Below are 26926 nucleotides of genomic sequence, written 5' to 3'. Positions count from 1 at the left end.
ATTCGCAAATCGGGCAACTCCCAGAATCACAGCAGACTCACAGAGACACCACGGGTGACTTGTGATCAGAATAAATTTACAGACAAAAAGATAAAGTAAGGTACAGCAATCGGAAGTGAGGTACAGAAACAGCGAGATTGGTTAAAGCTCAGTGTTTGCCTTATTTGAACACAGTTTGAACATTCAGCAGTCTATGAGTTGTTGAAGTATGGCCGCTGGGATTGGCCAACATTCAGCTATTGTTACAGGTATATACTATTAAGTTAGGTTTTCAAATTTGTCTGACTATAAAGCTAGGTTACAGTTCATCCACAAGGACTCAAATATAGAAGGACAGAGCCCTTCTCAGGCCATATTTAGTTTTCTTTAACAGTGTGACAGACTGTACTAAGCACTTTCAATTCATGGAGCCACTTCATCAACTCTGTGGCATAAATAGCCCCATAACATCCTCATACAAACAAAACTGAAGTTTATGGAGAGGTTAACTCGCTCAAGATTTTACAGATAAGGAGTGGAAAGATCAGCATTTGAACCTAGACTCCTTATTCTGCCCTGTGTGTAGCGCCAAAGCTCTTAACTGCTTTCTACAAGAAATCTGCAAACAAAATACTACTGGGTTCAGACTAATGCTATAGCTACAGAGGTAGTGTGACAGTGATGTAAATGTATGAAACCAATGAAACAGAATAGAGAGACCAAAACCAGAAAACACGTACATGGACACTTGATTTATGACAAAGAGGTGAAACAGAGGAGTGAGGAAAGGATAATGCTTTCAATCAATGGTGATGGGTCAATTGTATATCCATATAGAAAAAAATGAAACTTGGCTCCTACCTCATACCATACACCAGAATAAGTTCTAGATGCATTGCAGATCTATATGATAAAAACAAGGCCAGGCACCGTGGCTCATGCCTGTAATCCCAGCACTTTGGGAGGCCGAGACGGGCAGATCACGAGGTCAGGAGATCGAGACCATCCTGGCTAACACAGTGAAACCCCATCTCTACTAAATATATAAAAATTAGCCAGTCGCAGTGGCGGGCGCCTGTAGTCGCAGCTACATGGGAGGCTGAGGCAGGAGAATGGCTTGAACCTGGGAGGCGGAACTTGCAGTGAGTGGAGATCGCGCCACTGCACTCCAGCCTGGGGGACAGAGTGAGACTCCGTCTCAAAACAAAACAAAACGGAATTATAAAGCTATAATATTGAGATGTGCAATAATGTCTGTCCAACACTGAGATGTTCTGCAAGAGAGAAAATGCATATGTTGGACTACATTAAAATTAGAAACTTTCCAGTGTTATATTCTGTCCAGGATATATAAGGAACTTTACAAATAAGAAAACATAGCCAAATAGAAAAATAGGTAGAAGATTTGAACACAAAAAGATATCACAAAGAGGATATCTAAATGGCACACATATGGAAAAATAATTCAACTTCATTAGTCATTAGTTGTTAGTGAAATTACTACTGAGATATTGTTGTAGAGGCTTCAGGATTCCTTAAACGAAAAAGACTGGCAATACTAAGAGTTGGCTCAGAAGCAGAGCAACAGCAATTCTCACAGGCTGCTGGTGCATACATAAATTGCTACAGCCACTGGCCGGGCGTGGTGGCTCATGCCTGTAATCCCAGCACTTTGGGAGGCCGAGGTGGGCAGATCACAAGGTCAAGAGATCGAGTCCATGCTGGCCAACATGGTGAAACCCTGTCTCTAGTAAAAATACAAAAGTTAGCTGGATGTGGTGGCGTGTGCCTATAGTCCCAGCTACTTGGGAGGCTGAGGCAGGAGAATCGCTTGAACCCAGGAGGTGGAGGTTGCAGTGAGCCGAGATCGTGCCACTGCACTCCAGCCTGGCGACAGAGTGAGACTGTGTCTAAAAAAAAAAAAAAATTGCTACAGTCACTTTGGAACAGTCTAGTGTTAACTACTAAATTATACATGTTACCTATGACCCAGCAATTCTGCTTCTAGGTATATACTCCCAAAAATTCATGCACAAGTGCACTAAGATACATACACAAATATCCATCACAGCACCATTATACATTGTGGTACGTTTGTACAACGGAATACTACACAGCAAGGAAAAATGAAAAATGGCCACTACATACAACATGAATACATCTCACAAACATATTGCTAAGGAAAGGAAGCCAGGCACAAAAAAATACGTACTTTATAACTCCATTTATATAAAATTCAAAAACAGGGAAAACCAATCTATGATATTAGAAGGCAGAAAGTGGTTTACCCTTTGGGAGGAAGGAATGGGTAATGATTGGTAGGGGGGCTTCTGAGGAATTGGAGACGTTTTATTTCGTGATTTGATTTGACCCCTCATGGCTTCTGGCTAACTCCAATTTATTTTCTGGATCTCAACCCAGGCTATCACTCCAGGGGAAATTTTTGACTGTCCAAACCTACTCTGGAGTAACCAGAGCTCAGGGAAAACTGTGTTTCTTTTTCTTTTCTTTTCTTTTTTTTTTTTTTGAGACGGAGTTTCACTCTTGTTGTCCAGGGTGGAATGCAATGGCAAAATCTCTGCTCACTGCAGCCTCCTCCTCCCGTGTTCAAGTGATTCTCCTGCCTCAGCCTCCCAAGTAGCAGGGATTACAGGCATGCACCACCATGCCCAGCTTATTTTGTATTTTTAGTAGAGACAGGGTTTCACCATGTTGGTCAGGGTGGTCTTGAACTCCTGACCTCAGATGATCTGCCCGCCTCGGCCTCCCAAAGTGCCGGATTACAGGTGTGAGCCACTGCACCCAACTTACTGTGTGCTTCTTATTACAGTCCTCATTCCACGCTCCTTTAGCTACGTATTTATTTGCCTATCTCTCCTAGAATGTGAGTTTCTTTAGGGCAGGGCACTGTGTGTATGAGACTCATCTCTGTCTCCTCAGTGCCAAGTGACTGGTAGGAGCTGCAGTAAAAGATTTAGGAAGAAAGTGATCATGATCTTGGGGGTGGCTTTTCAATATTCAGACATTGGAGCCTGGGAATGGCACACGCCTCCCAGGATATACAGTAAGGAACTACATAAAGTCCAGAGAAGGGCAACTCAAATTAACAACAGACTAAACAGACCAAGGATTAAGACTTTTTCATCCAGCTCAAGGGCCACAAGGTGGGCATGAACTTCAGATTGCAGGAGGTGTAAAAATTATACTTTAGCATTTATCAGTTTAAAATGTATCCGTTCATTATTCATTCAACAAAAGCTGAGCACCCTGTGCTCAGTACTGTGCAAGAAGAGCACAAAGATGAAGGATGCCCAGCTCCTCTCTCAAGGAACTGTCTAGTTTATCTTTACAACCTTGTACATCCTTATTCCTTGTTGACAATTAGGGACACTACAGTTGAACTGTCGTTAAGAGCACAAGTGCACCAGCTGTAGTACTTTAAGCAAGTTATTTAATCTGTAAGGCTCAGCTTCCTCAAAGTAAAATGGGAATAGTAATATCTACCTTGTGGGGTTTTGAAGATTAAGCGTGAAAATACGCAATAAAATGCTTAGCTTGATGCCTGGCACATAGTAAACATTCAACCATCATTATTAAGTGGTGTGCAAAGCATTTACAGCATAAGTTTAGTTACTCTATTTCATTCTTGTCTTCCCTCCAAACATTATAGCTCCTCTAATTTGCTTCTCTTCCTCGGGCCCTGCGCAAACCCTCCTAACAACTTTCAGGTACCATCTATCCCAACCAATGATGTTAAGCCTTGTTCTTGCTCTGATCCCTTTGTCCTGCTTTCTCCTGTGTCTTCCTTTCTTTATCTCCCATTTTCTTCCTGCCCCTTCCCTCTCTCTTCTCCTCAGACTCCTTGTCTTTGGATTCTGCAGGCTCAGATTTGCTTTATGCCTATGTAAAAACAAGTATTTAACTGCCGAGTCTGTTTTCAGATCTGAAAAATGGGAATAATACTATCTACTTACAGAATTGTTTTGTGGAGTAGATGAGATAAGAAAGTGCAAGCACTGTGTACATCGTACAGCGCCTTACAAAAATTCTTTACTGGCATCTCTAAACTGTTCCCTTTCATTCTCTGCCTCCCCTTCCCGTCCCTGCCCAATTGTGAGACTAAGAAATTCTTCGAATTTAATGTTAGGACATAACTCCAACCAGAGCCTAGCTTTTTTGGTTGTTCCCGCCTTCCATGCCTAAACGAACCAATCAGATCGCCCAGAGTGGCGCCACTTGGAGACCACCGCGAATGAAGTTTGCATTTTTCTCTGTTCTCGCGCCCAGCTTCTTCTCGCCTCCCACCTCAGCTTCCCGGCATTGGAAGAAGGGACCGTCCTCTTCCTCGTCCTGGCCACCCAAATCCTGGTATCGAAAGGGTTGAACGGCGGGGACCGGAAGTGTGCAGCAGCGGCGGGTCCCCAGCTAATCGACGCCGGAAGTAGCCATTGCTAGAGAAGCATTCCGCCGCCGGCTTCGCTATGGCGGCAATTCCCCCAGATTCCTGGCAGCCACCCAACGTTTACTTGGAGACCAGGTGAGGGGGTTCGGGCCTCTGGGGCTGGCAGAGGAGACACGGAGCCCGGGCCTCACCACGGGTCTCCGTTCCTGGCGCGTTCCTCCGGGAGCCCGGCCTCCACGTGGAGGGGCGTGGAGCAGCGGCCGAGACGGCCCCCAGAGGGTTGAGAGGGGACCGCCATCACCGGCGTCCAAGCTCCGCGCGGTCTTCTGCTGAGGTCTCAGCAACAGCTGCCTGATTGTCCTCCTTCCTTCAGTCCACTCATTCATTCATTCATTCGTTCATTCATTCATTCATTCATTCAACATGCGTGTAATGAGTCCGCAAGCCAGGCACATAGGATAAGAATTCTGAGGAGATAGCGGTAGATAAAAAACACACAGCCCTGCCTTTAGGAGCTTACGGTATAATGAAAGAGACAGACATGTAAACATTACGTGATAAGTAGTACAGTTGTAGAAACAAATTCCAATAAAATACAGGAAGAAGCACATTTTCCCCACTATCAAAGAGTGATGTGGTAACCAGCCTGCTAGCGCCATGCCCCGCTGTATGTCATCTCATTTAGTTTAATCTTAGCAACCCAAATCATGAAGGTATTATTTAACTTTCTCCCTTTCAATATTAGCAGGAGGAAACGCCAGAATTTACAGATTAAAGCCTTGACCAAAGCCACACAGCTAGTAACTGGAAGAACCTCGTTTGGAGCCTGGTGTGCCCGTCTCACCTTGCAAGTTCTTTAGCTCTATTCATTTCATTGCCTCTTTGGAAAAAGCTCAAAGTGATCTTTACAAAATAGGACAAGGAAGGGATCCTGCTCAAAAACCTTTAATAATGTCTTGCTGCTATAACAGTATAAAGTAAAAACGTATTAATCCTGGCATTCAAGGTGATTTTTTTCATCTGGCCCTTGTCTACCTGCCATGCCCCCTTCAGCGGCCAGAGACCAGCTAAGGTCCTCTGCCTTTCTGTTCTTGCCCATTGCTGCTTTCAGCCAAAGCAGAGTTCTGTCAGTCCTCTCTATATTTGCTCATGCTGTTCATGCTCCCTGGCCATCTTCCCCACCTTCTTATATGGTAAAATTCTACATCTTCAGGCTCCAACCTGTAGTTTCTGAATTCTCCTGTTGGTATTTTTTAAAGTTGCAAAATAAATTGTTAAATCCAAGCAATGTGGACATACAGAGTAAGAAGTGAAAGCCACCTCCTTCCTGAAAACACTATCAACGGTTTGTTGGATAATTGTCCAGACCTTTTTCTATGTACACATAAACCTCTCTTTTATGCTTTTTTTAACATAAAAAAATGGGATCATATGATCATACTCTATGTATGTCTTTTCTGTAACTTGGTTTTCTTTCACTCAGTAATTCAGCTAGCTGCCCATAGGATGGATAGTTGATATTTTAGGTATTTCCTATTTCAAGGACATTTAAGTTGCTTCCTTTTTTTTTTTTTTTGGCTATGACAAATACTGAGATGAACATCCTTGCACATATTGTATCCTTAGGCAGTTTTGTATATTTTCCTAGAGGATACTTGGAAGTTGAAATTGTTGAGGTATGCACATTTCAGAATTGTATATGTACTTCCTGATTGTCTTTCCAAATGGCTACTTCCTGTATGTTGAAAATATCCACCAGAATGTAAGCTTCATGAGGGAAACAGTGCCTAAAATAGTGCCACGCACAGAGTAACTGTTAGTCTGTGTTGAATGGGAGCAGTGTGAAAGATGAATTGCAGGCAGGAAGGCTGTTAGCTATTTTCTAGCACATTCCTTATATACTAATAGAGTGTTTACACTGTGCAAGTCACCGGGCATTCAGACTATACAGAGATACAGAGTTGACTCAATTCTCACATCTGGCCTGGTGCCGTAACTCACATCTGTAATCCAGCACTTTGGGAGGCCAAGGCAGGTAGATTGCTTGAGCCCAGGAGTTCAAGACAAGCCCGGGCAACATGGCAAAACCCCATCTCTACAAAAAAATACAAAAAATTAGCTGAGCTTGGTGATGCGTGCCTGTAGTCCCAGCTACTCAGGAGGCTGAGGTGAGGGGATCACTTGAGCCCGGGAGGCAGAGGTTGTGATTAGCTGAGATTGTGCCACTGCACTGTAACCTGGGTGACAGAGGAGACCCTTTCTCAAAAAAAAAAAAAAAATTGTCACATCCTTGGAGCTTAAAGTCTAGGTATGTGTTGGAGTAGAGGGGAAGGCACCTGTCCTTTCTCTTGCCTCTTCCTTATCTTTTAGTAGTACTGGGGAGGAAAAAGCACTCATCCTATTGGGAGGTGCAAAGATTCAAAGTTATCAGGTTTTGCCTTTGTTATACTCTCTCCCAAACAAACACAAACTATACCTTTTATTAAAATTTTTTGAATAGGTAATATACTTACTTGGATCAAAAATACAAAAGTTTTTAAAAGGTATTCATTAAACATCTTCCTATTTTCCATCTACCCAGTCCCTACCCCCACCCGGAAACTTCTAAATAAATATGAACTCCTGATATTTTAATGTCTCTTTTTTAAAAAAATTAAAAATTAAGTGTAATAATTTTTTTCCTAATTTAGGGGTTGGTTATATGGTTTCAGATAATCAGATATATATATAGAGGGAGAGTATTAGAATTTTGAGTTCTCCATGCTTGTAATTTTGCTGAAAAGAAGTACCCAGAACACCTGCATGTTTTACTCAAAAAAGATAATTGGTGTTTATATTACTTGCATTGTGGTATTTTCCTTTGCTGAGCATGAAATCCAGTGGTTATCACAATTTCATGACTTACAAGCTTGAAAAGCAAGAGTCCTGGAGCAGTCCGGTAATATTCCTGTCTGCCCTGACCTTGTTCTTTACTAGAGCTGTTGTCCTCTCCCTGTGCAGCATGGGAATCATTGTGCTGGAGCTGTACTGGAAGCATGCTCCAAAGACCTGTAAGAACTTTGCTGAGTTGGCTCGTCGAGGTTACTACAATGGCACAAAATTCCACAGAATTATCAAAGACTTCATGATCCAAGGAGGTGACCCAACAGGGACAGGTACAGTTAAGCCAACATTAGTTTATGTTTTCTTTTTTTTTTTTTTTCCTTTTTGTCTTTTTTTTCTAAAGCCAACATTAGTTTCTGAAGTCTCATAAATAGGCGATAAGGCAGCCAGAGCTCTCTTTTCCACTGACTAAGGTCTGTGTTGGTTGATTCTGGTGACAACTCCTTTCTTCATCAAACACACATGTGTGGAATTGACCAGAAACCAACCTTTATTCCTAGGCTTGGTAGAGATTTTCGTAACTTACATGTACTGCTTACTAAGAACAAATAATATTTGTCTGAATTATAGTGATGCAAGTAGTCTGATCAATAAAAAGAAAAGACTTTATAATATTTTGAGAATAATAAAATCCTGGGTTCTTTTATCGATTCATTCATTTAACAAATGAGTGTCTGTTTTGTGTCAGATACTTTTTTAAGCTCTAGGGAGATACCTATAAAGAAAGAGACAGAATTCTTGCTCTCTATAAAGCAGGAAAAGGGTGTGGGGATGGAATTTTAGTAGAAAAGTCAAGGAACTCCTCTCTGACATTATTGGAGAAGAGATCTGAAAGAAGTAAGAAAGTGAACCTTGTAACTCAGGGGAAAACATTTTGGATGGAGGGAAGAGCAAACACAGAGGCCCTGAGGCAGGAACCTGTGCTGGAAATCATAAGGTATGATACCTTACAGGGCATGGTAGAGACTGGGTTTTACTCTGAGTAAGATGTGAGCCTTTGGAGAGTTTTGAGCAAAGGAATGCTGTGATCTGATCTATGCTTTAAAAGGATCACTCTAGGCTGGGCACAGTGACTCACGCCTGTAATCCCAGCTCTTTGGGAGCCCGAGGCGGTTGCATCATTTGAGGTCAGGAGTTCAAGACCAGCCTGACCAACATGGTGAAATGCTGTGTTTACTAAAACACAAAAATTAGCCAGGCAGGGTGGTGGGCACCTGTAATCTCAGCTACTCGGGAGGCTGAGGCAGGAGAATTGCTTGAACCCAGGAGATGGAGGTTGCAGTGAGCAAAGATCGTACCACTGCAGTCCAGCCTGGGTGACAGATCAAGACTCCCTCTCAAATAAATAAATAAATAAATAAATAAAAGGATCACTCTAGCTGCTGTTTAGAGAATAGATGTAGGGGCAAGATGTGACCACTATGTAAATAGTTGTACTGTATTGTTTGGGGAGTAATGACAAGAAAAATAGTTCTATACATGTTCAGTACAGATGCTTGATATTTTCAGTCGTGGTTAGTTGAATCCATGAATGTAGAATCCACATGTAGGGAGGGCCAACTATGCTCGTGAGTAAGTAGTTGGATAGGAATATGGGGTTCAGGGAAAGACCTGGTATGGAGGTATTAATTTGGGAGTTACTGGCATTTAGATGGGGTTTATTAGTGAACTGGTGGAACACTTACTCATTTCAAGGGCCCTTGCTTCTCAGTCTGCTTTTTCTCTGCTAATATCTGCTCGTTTGCCTTTAAACAAGTTTGGTTTTCTCTGTGGCAGAGTCTTTTCTCAGTCTTGTTCTTTTTTGTCATTCTCAATTGTCTCATGATTTATCTAAACTATGGCCAGAAGCATTCAGGTGTTTTTTTGTTTTTTGTTTTAATGTATATGGATGCATTTCAAAATACAGAATATATAAGAAAGCAGAGAAAAGGGGAAAAATCATTCATAAGCATAGCTCCTAAAGATTTCTAACCATCATTAACTAATCCCTCAATATCCCACCTTTCAGAAAGGAACAGTGTTAACTTTTGGTGCCCATCATTCTAGACGTGTTTCTTTTCAGATGTCTAGTTTAAAGGATAACAAGATAAATGGAAATAGTTTCAAAAAATAGGATATATTATATATGCTATTGTTTTTAAAGCAGAACATACTACATTTAATTTCATATATAGAGAACAGAATATTTGACTTCCTACAGTGAAAGATAAGGCAATTAGTACTTAAATTTCTACCCATTCTTATCTTTCCCCGACCTTAATTTTTGCTGTTAGTCTTATTATTATCTGTTCTGCACTCATCATTCCTTCAGCTACAGTGTGGGTCCTACGTTTCAGTGTATTTCGTGTTCACAACTTACTTCGCTTTCACCTTCACAAGTGCTGGAGGGCAGGATTTCTTGTCTGGTGGTTTTTTGTGTTTTGTTTCAGAATGCTCAAGGATCACAATTGTCCAGTGGTTTTTTATTATTAGAGCTGGAATGTGTTGTATTTTTAAGCTCATTTATGTTTGAGAATTTCTTTCTGCCTGTTACCTTTATACTTGAAAAGAGATAGCATGCTGTCATGCTCAGCCCCCTCACTGTGCCGCCTTGGGACTTCACAGAGTCCCCACCAGCAAGAAGGTTCTCACCACATGTGGCCCCCTTGACCTTGGACTTCTCAGCCTCCACAACTGTAAGAGATAAATTCCTTTTTTAAAATAAATTTTTTAGGCCAGGTGTGGTGGCTCACACCTGTAATCCCAGCACTTTGGAGGCTGAGGTGGGAGGATCACTTGAGTTCAGGAGTTCAAGACCAGCCTGGGCAACATAGTGAGACCCCATCTCTACAAAAAACAAAAAATTAGCCGGGCATGGTGGCATATGCCTGTAATCCTAGCTACTTGGAAGACTGAGGTGGGAGGATCACTTGAACCTGGGAGATTGAGATTGTAGTGAGCCATGATTGTGCCCACTGCACTCCAGCCTGAGTGACAAAGTGAGACCCTATCTCTAAATACATAAATTAATTAAAATAAAAGTGTTTAAAAGGAAGAAAAAAAGACCATAACTGGGTATACTGAGATCTTTTTAGACATTTCTGATCAATTGCCTTCTGGTTTGGTTTTTTATTGTTGTTTGTTTTTGTTGTTGTTTGGTTTTTTTGGAGACAGGGTTTTGCTCTGTCACCCAGGCCCGGGCTCGAGTACAGTGGTACAATCATGGCTCACATCTCCATCCCCTGGGATCAAGCATTTCTCCCACATCAGCCTCCCAGGTAGCTAGGACTATAGGCATTCACCACCATGCCTTGCTAATTTTTAAATTTTTTATAGAGTTGAGGTCTCACTGTGTTGCTGAGGCTGGTCTCAAACTCCTGGGCCTAAGTGTCCCTCCTGCTTCGGCCACCCAAAGTGTTGGGATTATAGGCATGAGCCATCATGCCTGACTGCCTTCTGGTTTTTGAATATGGTTTTGGAGAATACTGAGGCCAGATTTACTCCTTCCTTCAAATCAGGGATAATTTTTTGATTTCTATTTCTGAATATTTTCTCTGTTATACTTACTGGATTTTCTATTTCAGGAAATTAGTTATTTGTTTCATCACCTTTGCCTTCCATATTTATCACATTTCTTTTGATTGTGTGATAGGATTTTTTTTTCTTTTTTCCCTGTATTCACTAAAATAATTTCAGACCTTTACTCTATGCCTTACTCAATTTTCAGTCATGTCTATTTTGTTCTTTACTGCTCTAGTTTATCTACTAGCTCATTACGGGTGCCATTTGGATCTAAATTTGTTTCCTTCGCTCTGCAATCTTTTCATCTTATTCTGTGGTTATTATCTTGTCTTTGAGCTTTTTTATATTAGATTTTTACTTCTCTTGAATCGTCCATAGCTTGAGATAGCCATGGAGAAGCCACTTTCTCCCAGGCTGAGTTCCTGGGTTTTCTTTTCCTTCCTCCCCTCCTTCTTTCTGTCCTTCTGTTGGTTGTGGTATGTTTGCCTAGTTTCCATGCCATTTGTTTTCATCTTATCCATGCTTGATGTCAGCACCTACATTATCCCCACCTTTTACTTGCTCAGATACAGTGTAAGTGGAGTCTCCTTGTCATTCTCCCCACTTACGTGGAACTGGTTGTCTTCCCCACTTCAAATGTTAGGTTGCTTTCTCTCTATTCTATTCTACCCTGAAGAGGTGCAGGAGAGAACTCATGCTGAGTGAGCCCCTTGTGGGAGGGCTAGCCTCTGTTCTGTCTTCCCAGACTCCATTAAAGTCTTGTCCCAGAGCCCCCTCCACCAGCCAGTGGTGTCCCTCTGTCACCACTCCAGGATCTGGGTAGTCCTCAAGGATGGCCCAGCACCCTGGAAGGTGGCCTGCCCTGCTTGCCTGCCCTGCCACTCCCGAGCATCTGTGATATGCATGGGCTTCTGCCCTCAAGGGCTTTCCTTAACTTTTTCAGAGCTGCTCACCCACTCCCCTGTTGGCTTCTCACAATTGGAGGGTATTTATGAGAATCTCAGCGTGACATTTCTTTCCTGGTTACTAGTTTCAGGGAATACAGGTGGAAGAATTTTCTATTTTTTCCTCTTGGCTGACTCTTTTTACAATTTTAGCATGTTTGTTTCCCTTATTTGGTTGATGCTGGTGAACTTTTGGCTTTTTAATTTTTAATTTTTGTGTCTTCACTCTATTGGGTGTTGGGAGCATGTGGTAAATGTGCCTGATAGCAATAACTGAAGCATACCCTTAGAATGACCCTGTATGGCAGACGCATCTGAATGTGTGTTCTGAGCTAGGGAATCCAGGAGCAGCCAACCTGGAGGTTCCTTCCTTGTCTATAAAGGGACATCTGAGCCCCTGGCTCATCCTTTGAAACATGGGCCGCACACAGGTTGAGGTCCCGAGTTTTGGGTTGAGTGAAGTTTGCCAGGTAGAGATTGTTAGGGAGAAGGTGCTAAGTGGAAATGCTATGTAAACTACATGCTTTTTGCAAGCCATTGTGGTTCTCCCGTCCAGCCCGCCACCACTGGACTCTCTCCCCTGTATGTAAGTCCCCAATAAAACCCCATGTCTCATTTGCTGGCATTAGGTCTCTTCGGCCTATTAAACCTGGTGCCATCCCCATTGGAGTCGATAGGGGTTCGGCACAACAGGGAGGCAGAGTCTAGTCCTGCTTCATTCTACTTCCTTTGTCTGAAAGGGTTCCATCGATATGTCGATGTACTTCTTTCCTGTCTTCTTCCTCTCTCCCCGTCATGTTGTTATGAAATAAATTTTAATTCTTAATACCAGTGAACCAAGAGTCCATGATTAGGTACAAGTATTGGAAGTGACTCAGGTGTGAGTTGCTCATGCCAGAGCTTTTCTATATTTCTGTAGTTGGTTCATGATCCTTCATAATGTCACATTTCCATGGTGTAATTTTAATGAAATTGAATCACTCAAAAGATCTTCAAATAACTGCACCCAGCCTCAAGTATAATGAATGATTGAGCAGCCCACTGGCAAGTCTGTGGTGGAAGGCAAACAGGAGTTAGGCTCTCCTGGGTCACTAGTTCATATTTTCTAGCTGATTAGGTGACGCGTTTTTTGCTAAACATCTCAGATGGGCAGCAAATGACATCCTGGGCTCTTCAGCAAGTTGATGTACCACTTCCATTCCTCAGTCTGACTACTGTGGAACCGTTCTTTCCACATGCTTTCTTGTAATACATCTTTGCCAGATGCTTTGTCAGTTCAAATACCCTTTGACTTCCTGCTTCATTTCATTTTAAACCATTTTTCTACCTTCAATTTTCCCATATTATAATAACTATAGAGGCTCTTTCCTCAGCCCTCTGAGTGTCTTTTATCTGTTTCTACTAACCTTTCTCTCCTCTCTGTAAGACATAACATCCTGGCAAGCTCTTCCTTTAGCTCTTCCTGCTCTGCACTTGGCCTCACAGTGCTCACCAGCTGCTGTGATTGCTGTGATTAATTATATGCTGATTATCCTGTGCGTCACTCTCACTTTGATTTCATCTCTCCTCTTAGTAGCCCCAGGAACACCTGAAATTTAACGTGTTGAACAGCAAGCTCTGTTAATTTTATTCATTTGATGAGTATTTGCCAAGAGTCTGCTGGGTATCCTGTGCTATTCTAAGGCCTATGAGAGGCACTTAAGCATTAAAAGCCAAGGCATTTTCTTTTTCCTTGCAGTTCCCTGCCCTGCCAGGAAACAAACTCTTCATTATAAGAAACAACTAGAATGGGGTAATATAAATATGCAAATGTATGATAGTATGATGTGGATTATGTGTATAATATAGGTTGGAGTAATTCATCATAAGGGGAAGAGTACAATGGAGTGAGATTAGGATGGGAAGGAGGCATATGCGAGATGGGTCTTGGGAAGTAGAGGGAAGGGCATTTTGGATTTAGGAAGAAGAGTGGGTACAGGGCAGGAGTGACAGAGGCAGGGGCAGGGAGGGAGCCCGCCACCCCAGGTGTCACATCTTCCACTCCAGACTGGCTCTTGTGACATCACCCAGCCACCTCTCCACACCTAGAACAAATGCATCAAATGTGATTCTAAGGCCCCTACCAAATTTATAGATCTCCGACTGCCTGTTTAGGGGACAGTAAAGAGCAGTTAGGGGGCCAGTTAATGGAGACTCCTAGACAGAAGAGCTCAGATTTGATTGAGCATGACTCAGGGACCATTTGGGACTCTTGCGCCCAGCTGGGATAAGACATATCTGAGGAAATTTCGTCCAGCAGTGGACTATGGCAAGACAGTGTGGTGCAGGGTGGAGAGCAGGACTGTGGAGCTTGGGCTTGCGTTGTGCTTCACATGAACACTTACTAAATGTAGAGGAGTTGCGTTACCCTGCTGAGCCAGCTCACCTGTCTGGAGTGTGGTTACACGCACCTCCTAGGCTGGCTGTGAGTAGTAAATGAGCTGATGTTGGTACAGTGGTTAGCATGGGCTTGACACAAAGTGGGAGCTCCAACGAATGTGACTTTTATTTATTTTGATTGTTAATTCATTTAGCAAATACCTATTAGACTCCTTCTGTAGGCCAGGCACTCTTCTAAAAGCTGGGGATATAACAGTGAATAAGAAAGCCCTTGCGGAACTCTCATTCTGGTGAGAGACGGAGAATGAAAAAGTACATAATGAACTGTCAGGGATGGCAGATAATATGGAAAAAGAAGGTACTGCTGGGATGGAACAGGATTTCTCAACCTAGGCACTATTGACATTTAGAGCTGGAAGATTCTTTGTTGGAGGAGGTGCAGTCCTGCACATTGAAGGATGGTTAGCTTCACGCTGGCTTCTACCTACTCGATACTGATAGAACCACTCAGTGTGACAACCAAAATTGTCTCCAGACATTGCCCACTGTCGCCAGGGGTCAAAATCACTCCCCGTTGAGAACGACTAGGCTAGAGGGTGAGGGAGGGGCTGGTTTGGTGAGTGTGGTTAGGGAAACCTCTCTGACAAATAGAGAGCATTTGAACATAGTTGTGAATGAAATGAAGTGGTGATCCATGAGACTGTCCAGGCCAAGGGCGCTCCGAAGAGAACAGCAGCCAGAGGCCTTAGACCAGAGTGTGCCTGGCAGGAAACGGCACAGGGGCCAGTGTAGCTGGAACACCTGAGAGAGTGGCGGGAGAGAGCTCAGAGAGTAGCAGAGTGCCCGACTGTGGGGGGTCTTGTAAGCTGTGGTGAGGATTGTGGATTTTGTTCTAAGAGTGATGCAGTGTTGATGGAGGGTTTCAAGCAGGGGAGTGCTGCGATTAGGCTTGTTTGAAAAGGATCCCTCTGGCTACCTTGTGAAGAATAGAGGGAGGCAAGGCTGGAAGCAAGGAGACCAGTGGGAAGATTTTATTCCTATTCAAGCTGGAGATGGTTGTCGTTTGAACTAGGGTGATAGCAGCTGTGTTAGTTCTGGTCCTCTGGGAAGCAGACACCAAGATAGAAGTTTATTGGGCTAACACCTGTGAAAGATAAAGGGGCGGGGAGCCAGGGTTGGAACACAGCAGCGCAGGCCTGAGTAACACCTGTGAAAGCAGAGGGGCGCAGGAGGAGCAGCTGCCAGTGAGCAGTGAGGAATACCAGGAGAATGTGGAGCCGTGGAAGCCAAGGGAAGGCAGCAGCTCAAACAGAAGGGTGACATCGAGTGTGGATCAAGTAAAGTGAGCACTGAGGATTGACGACTGGGTATAGCCACGTGGAGGTCACTGGCGACCTTGATAAGAGCAGTTTCAGTGGAGCAGTGAGGGGCAAAAGTCTGAATGGAGCATGTTCCAGCGAGAATGGGGAGAAGTGGAGACAGTGGGTGTTGACAGCTTTTTCAAGGAGTTTTTCTGTGAAGGGATGTAGAGAAATAGGATACTTGGAAATAGAGTTTTGTTTTTTAAAATAGGAAATATCAATAACATGTTTAAATGCTGACAGGAATGATCCATTAGAAAGAGAAAAATTGGTCTACTAGAGGGGGAGGTTGTAGTTGCTGAGTTCTTTAAAGGTGAGCAGGATTGGGTACGTGGTGGTGGGATAGTCATGGACAGTTTATTCACACAGTGTTTTAGGGAAGGGAGGTGGGTAGAGGTGTAGGAAGGGAAGGGGCTTTGGTGGTGAGAGCACGTGAAAGTTCTCTTGTGAAAATTCCTTCTTCTCAGTGAAATAAGAAGTAAGGTTCTCAGAGTGAGAAGCAGCGAGGGAGTGGTGGAGATTGGAGAACAGAGGAACTGAATAAACGCAGGCAAGCTGGCTCCTGAGGTGGCAGTTTGAATCATGACCAGCAGCTGCTTCTCAGGGACCATGCTCGGGTTACCTCAGTTAAAGGGGCTCTTCATCACTGACACTACTGTGTGTTTGCCTCATGTTATACATTCGATGGCTTCCATATGCTGTCTCATTTACTTCTCATAACAAACCTGTGAGACGTAAGTGTTACTGCTACTCCCATTTTGCAGACGGGGGAACTGAGGCTTGGAGAAAAGTGTCTTGGTTAAGGTTAAACAGTAATTGCTGGAGGTAGAACTGGAATCCAGATCTCTCTGACCCCAAAGGCAAGTGAGAAAGAGAGAAGACCGCATCTTTAGAACCACAAAGCCCCTTGGAGGACTGGGGCATTGTTCCCGTCTGGTATATTAACAAAGTGATTGTGTCAAGTAGCAGTGCTTTTGGCTACAACTAACAGAAAACCTAATCCCATGGGCTGTTTTTTCTTACACAACAGAACATCTGGAAGTGAGCAGTTACTGTCATCTCTTCACCTGCCCAGAAGAGTTGTCAGGGATCTGGGCTTGCCGTATCTTTCCACTTCATTCGTAATGTGTTGGCCTTTGGTCTTGAACTTGTTAGTCTTTTTTTTTTTTTTTTTTGAGACGGAGTCTCGCTCTGTTGCCCAGGCTAGAGTGCAGTGGCCGGATCTCAGCTCACTGCAAGCTCCACTTCCCGGGTTCACGCCATTCTCCTGCCTCAGCCTCCCGAGTAGCTGGGACTACAGGCGCCCGCCACCACGCCCGGCTCATTTTTTGTGTTTTTAGTAGAGACGGGGTTTCACCGTGTTAGCCAGGATGGTCTCGATCTCCTGACTTCGTGATCCGCCCATCTCGGCCTCCCAAAGTGCTGGGATTACAGGCTTGAGCCACCGCGCCCGGCCGAACTTGTTAGTCTTATGGTTGCAAGATGACTGCTGCTGTTCTGGCATCACCCTACTTTCAAAGAAGGAAGATGGGGAAAGAGCTGTAGATGAAAGACAAAAGAGTATGTTTGTCTGTTTTTATCTGGAAAGCTGTAGCTTTCTCAGAAGCTTGACTCAGCGACTTCTGTTTATATCAGTAAGTCTGAACTGGGTCATCTGGCCACGCCTGTCTGCAAAATGGACTTGTCAGCACCTGCCTTTTTTTCTCTGAGGTTGAGGCAGGCTGTGGAGGAGGAGGTTGGGGGTGCTCAGGAGACTGCTGACGGACAGTGTCTGTTAGAGGCTCTCTTGCCAGAAGAGAGGCTTTGATTGGTCAGTTACCCTCTGGTGTCAAGTGCCCCACTAGATCTCCTTATAGGCCACTGCCCATCTGTGGGACTGGATATTAGTCTATTATCCCATCAACTGTGGCGTGGGAGAGGCAGGGACAAGTAGCATCAAGGATGGTCATCTTGGTGTAAGACACTGCATCATGTCGCATGCCTTAGACATCATTTTGACAGGTTTCCACAGTGACTAAGAGGAGGAGGAAGGGACATCACAGGAGTCATGGGGACAAGAAAAGGGTTTTTTTGCATTTTGTTTTTAAGAAACAACACAGGCCGGGCACAGTGGCTCACGCCTGTAATTCCAGCACTTTGGGAGGCCGAGGCTGGCGGATCACCTGAGGTCAGGAGTTTGAGACCAGCCTGACCTCAACATGGTGAAACCCCATCTCTCCTAAAAATACAAAATTAGCCAGGCATGGTGGCGAGTGCCTGTAATACCAGCTACTCGGGAGGCCGAGGCAGGAGAATCATTTGAACCCGGGAGGCAGAGGTTGTGGTGAGCCAAGATGGCACCATTGGACTCCAGCCTGGGCCACAAGAGCAAAACTCTGTCTAAAAAAAAAAAAAAAAAAAAAAGGAAAAGGGAAAAAAACCACACAGATCAAGAAGTTAAGGAATTTTAACTGCAAAGTTTCTGTGCACTGGAAGGTCCCATTAAAAGAATGAAAAAAGTTAACTGGGAGAAGGTATTTGCAAAACATTCACTGACAGAGGATTACTGTCCATAATATACAATTGAGCCTTGACCAACATGGGTTTGAGCCATGGGGGTCCATACAGGTTTCACAGGGCCCGCAGCGGGACTTGAGCATGCAGGGATTTTGGTGTCACAGGGATCCTGGAACCAATGCCCTGAGTATACCAAGGGATGACTGTATGTATCAATTCCAAAATGTCATACCACTGAGTGGCCGTTCACAGAGGGGACAAGCTAAGTAAGCCAGTGAACATGAAATTATGCCAAACTTCAGAGAAATGCAGCTTAAAACACCACAAGAGGTCTCACACTTCTCAGACTGACAGAACGACCTAGAGCAGTAAGAGTGAGAGTGCTGCGGGGAGGGGTGCACATTGGTTCATCCTTTTCAATAAGGCATTTAGAAAAATCTAGCAATGATGAAATACTCAAACTATGACCCTATGTATCCCCTATGAGGTATTGGCCCCCGAGAGCTCTTGCACTTGTGTTTCAGAGACAGTATAAGACTAGTTTTTATAGCATGGTCGATAATAGCCAAAACATTGGAAAGATCCTCGATATTAACACCAGAAAAGATAAGACAGAGCATTATGGTCATGCAGTGAGGTGGACACTACAGAGACCCGCCTGGAACAAAGTACGTGAGTCTCTCAAACAGTGGTGAGCAAAAAGCTAATTGCAGAAGAATATATAAAGTGTAATACCACTTATGTAAACTTAAAAACATGCAAAACAGCAATACTTTTTTTTTTTTTTAGGGATACATATATGTGTAGTAAAGAAGAAAATGCATGGAAATGCCAAATTCTTGTCAGACTAGTGGTTACCTGAGAGGAAAATGTGATTCTTTGAATCAGCTGTTAGCTCTTAGGAAAATGAGTGCTGGGGAGGGCTGCAGTGGGGTGTGTGCATGGAGTCTTAGCTGGATTTGCAATACTTTATTTCTTGGGGGCAGAGGTGGTCATAGATGTTGGTCATATTATTCTTTGTTTGCGTATCTGAAATAAATACATTGAATAAATGATCCCAAGAGAGGACAGAGGTCAGAAGTGGAAAAAAATCTCTTTTTTTTTGGAGACAGACGGGAGTGCAATGGCACAATCACAGCTCACTGTAGCGTCAACCTCCTGGGCTTGAGTGATCCTCCTACCTCAGTCTCCTGAGTAGCTATAGCTGGGACTACAGGCACGCACCACCATGCCTGGCTAATTTTTGTAGAGACGGGTTTCACCATGTTTTCTAGGCTGGTCTCAACTCCTGGGCTCAAGAGATCCGCCCCCTTCAGCCTCCCAAAGTGTTGGGATTACAGGTGTGAGCCACTTGCACCTGGCCAGAAAAGAATCTTGAACGTTCTTTTCTAACCTGTAATCAAAGGTTAGAAAACAGGTCTTGGCCAGGCGCGGTGGCTCACGCCTATAATCTCAGTACTTTGAGAGGCCAAGGCTGGCAGATCACAAGGTCAAGAGATTGAAACCATCCTGGCCAACATGGTGAAACCCCGTCTCTACTAAAAATACAAAAATTAACTGGGTGTGGTGGTGGACGCCTGTAGTCCCAGCTACTCAGGAGGCTGAGGCAGGATAATCGTTTGAACCCGGGAGGCAGAAGTTGCAGTGAGCCGAGATCACACTACTGCACTCCAGCCTGGTGACAGAGCGAGATTCCGTCTCAAAAACACACACACACAAAATAGAAAACAGGTCTGTGCCTATCTTCATTGTGTCTGTGCTAGACCAGGCACAGAACCTGCAAAGCTTCCAAATTGTTGACTTTCTAACTGATAACTGACATCTGCGTAGCATGCTCTGCACTGGAGAGCTCTTTAATCATTCTCTGTACCTCTGCCACCTCTCACCTATTCCACGTGCCCAGAGGAACGTTTGAATTGGAATGATTTGTCTTTCTGACATTTTGCTGCAAACCCTACTGAATTGAATTGGGTTATGAAAAGATAACGTATTATGAGTAAGATATTATGAAAACTCTGCCTATTGAGTAAAGGGGGTCTCCATATTCTTTCCTCCTGTCTCCTCTGATTCCCACTTCATCTGTGACTTTTTTTTTTTTTTTTGAGACAGAGTCTCACTCTGTCGCCCAGGCTGGAGTGCAGTGGTGCAATCTTGGCTCAGTGCAACCTCCACCTCCTGGGTTCAAGTGATTCTCCTGCCTCAGCCTCCCAAGTAGCTGGGATTACAGGCACGTGCCACCATGCCTGGCTGATTTTTGTATTTTTAGTAGAGACGGGGTTTCACCATGTTGGTCAGGCTGGTCTCAAACTCCTGACCTCATGATCCACCTGTCTCGGCCTCCCAAAATGCTGGAATTACAGGTGTGAGCCACCACGCCCAGCCCATCTGTGACTCTTGACCGACCTATTCCTTAATGTACTTGTTTGTGGTGATGTTTATGTGATGGTTTTCCATTCCTAGAGGGCAGAGCCCTGGGGGTTTTGTTCTGGCAGCCCTCAGGTTGCAGGGATCACACTTTGAAGGCTCAGGCCACAGATGGACAGTGTACTACTGAACTGAATCCTTAACTTGCTCACTCAAGTCCTGCACGCAGAGCCTGGCCTGTGTGGCGTCTGGCCCCACACCCTCTCCCTCTCTCTAGTCTCTGGTAACCCCAGCCAGGAACCTTGACCCTAGTGGTTGCCAAAGGACCAAGCAAAGGGGAGGATCAAGTCAGAGGGAATGTATTGGTTATATAATCGCTGTTTGGAAGTATACTGACAGGTTGGAATTTTTGGAATGAGTTTTACACAGTTTAGTATGGTTCAGTATTTTTCCAGAAGCATAGGTAGCCTGGGCCAAGTGGGAGGTTTCCCCTAGTCTGTTAGGATTCACCCCCATTCTTGTTTGCATGAGAACATCATTTTCTTCCGGAAAGGAAACGGGGGCTGTGACAGGCTCCCTGTGGTGAAGCCGACTAAAAGGTAAAGCAAAAGATTTTTACCATGGAAACACCTTAGCCATGCCCAGGGGCCTTGGGGGTGGACTTGGTGCTACTTTTATAGCAGGCAGTAGAGGAAGTGAGCTGCCAGCACTGGGCTGTGGGGCAAGCAGAGTACCCGTTGATCAATCCAGTGTTTACTTTGTTCTAGGCTGTTTTGTCATGACCGTTCAACTTGGAGAAACCGATGTAGTTCAGTAAGGCATATGATTGACTACATAATTGATTAGTATTCGTTAAGAAAGTTACCTCCTGTTATGACATGTTTTCCTGTGAGGAAACCATGTTTAACTTACATCCTTTTTTTTTTTTTTTTTTTTGAGACAGTCTTGTTCTGTCGCCCAGGCTGGAGTGCGATGGTGTGATCTCGGCTCACTGCAACCTCCACCTACTGGGTTCAAGCAGTTCTCCTGCCTCAGCCTCCCAAGTAGCTGGGACAACAGGTGTGTGCCACCTTGCCTGGCTAATTTTTTTTTGTATTTTTAGTAGAGATGGGGTTTCACTACGTTGGCCAGGCTGGTCTGGAACTTCTGATCTCGTGATCCGCCTGCCTCGGCCTCCCAAAGTGTTGAGATTACAGGCGTGAGCCACCGTGCCTGGCCTAACTTACATCCTTTTGCTCTTAGAACAAAACCTGCCTGAGCTTGGGGTATCCAGTCCAGCACCCTGCTCTTGTGGACATAATATAAATAACATTTGGTGATGATGCTGCTAGCAAATAATTCCCAATCCCATGTTTCTTCATTTTCTCTGTATTCATTTATTTAGAGTCAAGGTTTTGCCTCTTGCCTAGACTGGAGTACAGTGACGTGATCATAGCTCATTTTAACCTCAAACTCCTGGGCTCAAAGCAATCCTCCTGCTTCATCCTCCCAAGGAGCTAGGTAGGCATGTGCCACCCACCACATCTGGCTGAATTTTAAAATTTTTTTGTCAGTCAGGTGCAGTGGTTCATGCCTATAATCCCAGCACATGGGAAGCTGAGGAAGGAGGATTGCTTGATGCCAGGAGTTTGAGACCAGCCTGGGCAACATAGTGAGACCCCATCTCTTAAAAAAAAAAATTTGTGGAGTCAGTGTCTCGCTCTGTTGCCCAGCTCAAACTCCTGGCCTCAAGCAGTCCTCCCACCTCGGCCTCCCAAAGTGCTGAGATTTTAGATGTGAGCCACCACACCTGGCCCTGTTTTCTCTTTATGATGTACTGCCTCACCTCTCGGTGACTCTGCCTACTGTAATGTCCCTTTCTGCCATGTTGCCACTTACCACTGTCCCTATTTCTCCTTCAGCTGGATAGCTTTAACTTAAATGAATTTTATTTTCCATCATCTAGGTTAAGGGTGGCAAATAGGTTTCAACTCTTGGGCTATTACTGATTAATTAATAATGGCTGCCTGAGTTCTGGGTTGGTAACATTCAGAGGCAAATCTATCTGAGCAGGGAAGAATACTGATTGATTAGCAATGTCTGTGATGGGCACAGGGTTGGGACTTGGGGCATTCATGTCTAAAATACTCATAAAAATGTTAAAAATCAAGAAACCTCTTAACACATCAGATTATGAATGGTGGTTATCTCTAGATGGTTAGGTTACAGGGGATTTTAGTGTTCTTTTGATAATGTTCTATGTTTTCTACCTTTTTGATAGTGAACATGTATTATTTTAATGTGCAGGAAAAAACAGCATTATTTTGAAAAGGAAAGTCTTACCGGAATGAAACCAATGATTTGAATATGCTATTTGTGCTAGATTCTGTAGTTGCAATATGCCTAGCAGTGGGGTAGGTGTCACTGCCTTTTCCTTTCCTCCACTCTGAGAAGTCCTTTGACCCTGGGCCATCATTCTTGCTGTGAGATAGAATGTGTGACTGGCTGATTCATGTATCATCTTCTAATCGGGCAGGTCGAGGTGGTGCATCTATCTATGGCAAACAGTTTGAAGATGAACTTCATCCTGACTTGAAATTCACGGGTAAGTGTATAATTTGGCTGGACTGGTTAGGAACGGGGATTTTAAAAGCTCACTCTTTTGGCCATGATTCAAGGTGAATGCCTGACACCGTGGCATGGTGCCAGATAACTGCCCAGTCATGGCGCCATGAAGTGCCCTGGTGGATTAGAGAAAGCGGCGCCTGTCACAAAGTTCTGAGCAATTCTGAGTGCTCAGGGTGTTCTAGACTCTAACTATTTGTTAAAGGTCATAGGATATCAAAAGTGTCCTCAAAGAAACAGGAAACCTTGCTGGGTTTTTGAGGGCAGTCAGGAACATGGTCCACAGTTAGTGAGGAGCATCAGGGGTCAAGGCTGGGGAACAGGTGAGGACAAGGAAGATGAAGTCGTCAGAGTAATGTAGTGATGGCCTTTGTACAGGGCAGAAAGCCTGCCCTGAGTGGTTGTCCGGGTCTGGACAGAGGCCAGAACAAAGTCCTGGCTTCTTTTTCATCCCTAGGCGGGCAGCAGCTCTGCACTGGACCTGTTGGGGTTATTTATACTCTTTCCTTTCTTCCCTTTTCCCACCAGGGGCTGGAATTCTCGCAATGGCCAATGCGGGGCCAGACACCAATGGCAGCCAGTTCTTTGTGACCCTCGCCCCCACCCAGTGGCTCGACGGCAAACACACCATTTTTGGCCGAGTGTGCCAGGGCATAGGAATGGTGAATCGCGTGGGAATGGTAGAAACAAACTCCCAGGACCGCCCTGTGGATGATGTGAAGATCATTAAGGCATACCCTTCTGGGTAGACTTGCTACCCTCTTGAGCAGCTCTTCTGAGATGGCCCCAGTGGACCAGCTTCCAGATGACATAGAATGACATGTAATGCTAAATTTCATTTTGGCTTTGCAAATCATGAAGCTTAGGAGGCCTGAGGTCTTGGGAGAATTAGAGATGGAAGTACATTTTAATAGGATGCTTCTTTTCTCTTCCCCCAGTGCCTAGGTTGCCAGAGCATTTGCACAAATGCCCCTGTTTATCGATAGTTGACTACTTACTACACGTGACTCGTAATGCTGCGTCTTGTGCATGTCTGCTCTGATATACTTCGAACAATGTAGCAGACACTGTCTTTTCTCAGTAGTTTTGCCTAACCAAACTTCTTCCTAAGGAGATTTGTATTCTGGCCTACACTGCAGTCCTTGATTGTTGACAGTCACAGAATTCCAAGCCAAGTAGTGTCTATCAGCCCTTTTAACTCTGTGCACACCCTATTTACCCTATTTCAGTCTTACATTTGTTCTTCTAGGGAATGTATGCATCTCTATATATATTTTCCCTCTCAAAACCAGAACATCAACACTGCTGTTTCTGACACTTCAGACATCCCACGCAAAGCCACATTGAATTTTTGCCAAATGAAAAATGCATCCAACAATCAAGTTTCTAAGAAGGTGTCAAGTGGGGAATAATAATGTATAATAATCGAGAAATTAATTTACTAAAAGGAAGCAGAAACATTGACCATCTTTTTCCCAGAGAAGAGGAGAAATCTGTAGTGAGCAAAGGACAGACCATGAATCCTCCTTAAGAAGTAGTCCTCTCGGAAAGGAGAAGTGCCACTCAAGTTCTTTTAACCCAAGACTTTAGAGAAATTAGTCCGAGATTTTTATATGTTCAGTTGTTTATGTACAAAAATAACTTTCTGGATTTTGTGGGGAGGAGTAGGAGAGGAAGGAAGTTAATACCTATGTAATACATAGAAACTTCCAAAATAAAATGCCATTGATGGTTGAAATTGCTGCTGTGGTCTGATTCTAAATATTGTATGAGGTTCCAATAGTCATTTTAATCCCAGTCATTTTAAGTAGTATTGCAGAGATCGTATGTTCAAGATTTCACATCATTTTAGGCTTGTGGATCTCCAGTAGACTTAAGAGCAACTGAAACTTAGAAAGGGCAGAACCAGAGAAAGAAGTTAAGTGACAGAAATTGACATTTCTGAATAAGGGGTGTATTAGTCCGTTTTCACATTGCTATAAAGACACTACCTGAGAATGGGTCATTTATAAACGAGAGGTTTAATTGACTCACAGTGCCACATGGCTAGGGAGACCTCAGGAAACTTACAATAATGGTGGAAGGCAAAGGAGAAGCAAGCACCTTCTTTGCAAGGTGGCAGGAGAGAGAGTGAGCACAGGGGAAACCACCATATTTAAACCATCAGATCTCGTGAGATCTCCCTCACTATTTATGAGAACAGCATGCAGGGGGAAAATGCCCCATGATCCAGTCACCTCCCACCAGATCCCTCCCTCAACACAGAGGATTACAATTCGAGATGAGATTTGGGTGGCGATACAGAGCCAAACCATGTCGGGGGGATTGCCTGTAAGTGAACCAGGTGGATGTGCTAAGAGACCTGCACCATCCCTGGAATTTGCAGAGGGCCCACCTGTACATTGTTGTGGGACCAAGGGCAGTATGTGTTGTGGTGTTTGCTTCCTTAAGCTGGTAGCTCCTTGAAGAGGGGATTATAACTTTAATGTTTCTTACTACTCTATCAATTTTGGAAATGGTGATTTACTTTATGGAATGGCCAAACAAGGTTCTGTTCCCCAAGCCTTCCCTACCTTCAACCTCTTTCTCTACCTTTCTCTTTTCTCTCAGTAGCAAAAAAGCAAAACCCAACAACAAACTATATAATGACTTTGTAACTTCCCAGAGATGATTTTTGTATGCAAAGTAATGTTCTACACTCTGGAAAAAATAGAAATATATTTCTTTCAGCCTGAACTGGGTGGACATAATTGGATCTGCCTCTGAGAGCAAGGAATAGCACCTGTTCACTAACCTCCCAGATTCGTAATCCTGAAAATCTCCACTTTCATCCAGGGCACAGGGGTGGTGGAAACATATCATGGCTACTCTGAAGCAAAGAAGGTTCTGCATGCTTTGGGAGGAGAGCCACACGGGCACAGTTCCTTGTTTTTGGAAAGGGACACCAAATACATGTCAAGGCAGTCATGTGGGCCTGTGCCAGTTTTCATAGAGGATATGACCTCAAAGAGTGAAGCTTGAATTGCTTCACAATTTGTGGTTCTGCCAATTAGCCAGAGTTGTAGAAGTTCCTGTTTCCTTATAAGGGAAGCTTGTCTAAAAGGAATCCTGCTTAATTCTTTGGTCATATGAGTGTTTACATCCTGTCAGGATTAGTACCATTGAGACAGGTCTCATAAAAGTGGGGTGTACTAGGGATAGCTCATTTTTGTTATATCTCGTCAGAGTGAGGATAGCTTATCAGGAGAAAGCAAGGATAAGTTTAAAACTTGGATAGAGATTATCGAAGATAGGTATGGAGGACCACCGAGGGCTCATCAAGGCACAGGAGAGATACAGCTCCCTGCTGCTTCTCATGTGGGAAGAGAAAGAGATTCTAGACATTTGGAGAAGGCGTAAAGTTGGAAGTAGATAAACCAGTGGAAAAGGCTTTCAAACAGGTGCCCCTGGGATGATGGATAAGAGAAGCTTGGCACTCAGACCATAAAGAATGTGGTCCAAGGGCCCTAGCCCAGGGCTTCTCACACTTGACTACATGCAGGAATCACTGAGGGAGTCTGTTAGGAAGCAGCTTCTGACTCAGCACTCTGAGCCAGAGTCTGCAGTTCTCGCCAGCTCCCAGGAGATGGTGACTGCCGGTCCAGACAACACCCTTTGAGTAGTGAGGTCCTAGAGGTCACATTTGTCCAACATGAAACTGGGGAGGGGGATTTTCCTAAGAGCAAGGGCAGTCAGGACCATGAGCCAATCTTCTGCCTCTTGGAGCAGAGCTCTCCACCTCATCCTGGTGATCTTGGAAGAGTGAAGAGGTTCAAGGCACAGGATGAGCTTCAACAGCTGCTGACTTTCGCTACTAGGATTGAGCTTTATGAAAGTGTTCTGTTCCCACGACAGTACAACATGGACTTCAGACCCTGGTATGTGGCACTGAGATGCCCTGTGTGGACACCAGGGTGGGTAAGATTGTGTGGTCAGTAGACATCACAGAAAATGCAGGGAAAAGATCATCAACA

General features: G+C 44.2%; 1 protein-coding gene across 2 annotated transcripts; it reads left to right on the top strand.

Moving 5' to 3' along the window:
* The first annotated feature begins 4204 nt into the window (after positions 1-4204).
* On the top strand, positions 4205-24651 carry PPIL1 (peptidylprolyl isomerase like 1). Of its 2 annotated transcripts, XM_025383891.1 has the most exons (4): positions 4205-4516; positions 7382-7536; positions 22825-22893; positions 23442-24651. In XM_025383891.1, the coding sequence occupies exons 1-4, from the start codon at positions 4461-4463 to the stop codon at positions 23660-23662; spliced, it is 501 nt and encodes a 166-aa protein (XP_025239676.1). In that variant the 5' UTR covers positions 4205-4460; the 3' UTR covers positions 23663-24651. The 2 variants fall into 2 exon arrangements, with proteins under 2 accessions (XP_025239676.1, XP_025239675.1); XM_025383890.1 differs by lacking the exon at positions 4205-4516 and having other exon boundaries at positions 6873-7536; positions 23442-23920.
* The last annotated feature ends 2275 nt before the right edge of the window (positions 24652-26926 follow it).

This window comes from Theropithecus gelada, chromosome 4, assembly GCF_003255815.1.
Source record: "Theropithecus gelada isolate Dixy chromosome 4, Tgel_1.0, whole genome shotgun sequence".
NCBI classification, from domain to species: domain Eukaryota; kingdom Metazoa; phylum Chordata; class Mammalia; order Primates; family Cercopithecidae; genus Theropithecus; species Theropithecus gelada.
Note: the sequence above shows the minus strand (reverse complement) of the source record. Positions and strands in the feature narration are given on the sequence as shown.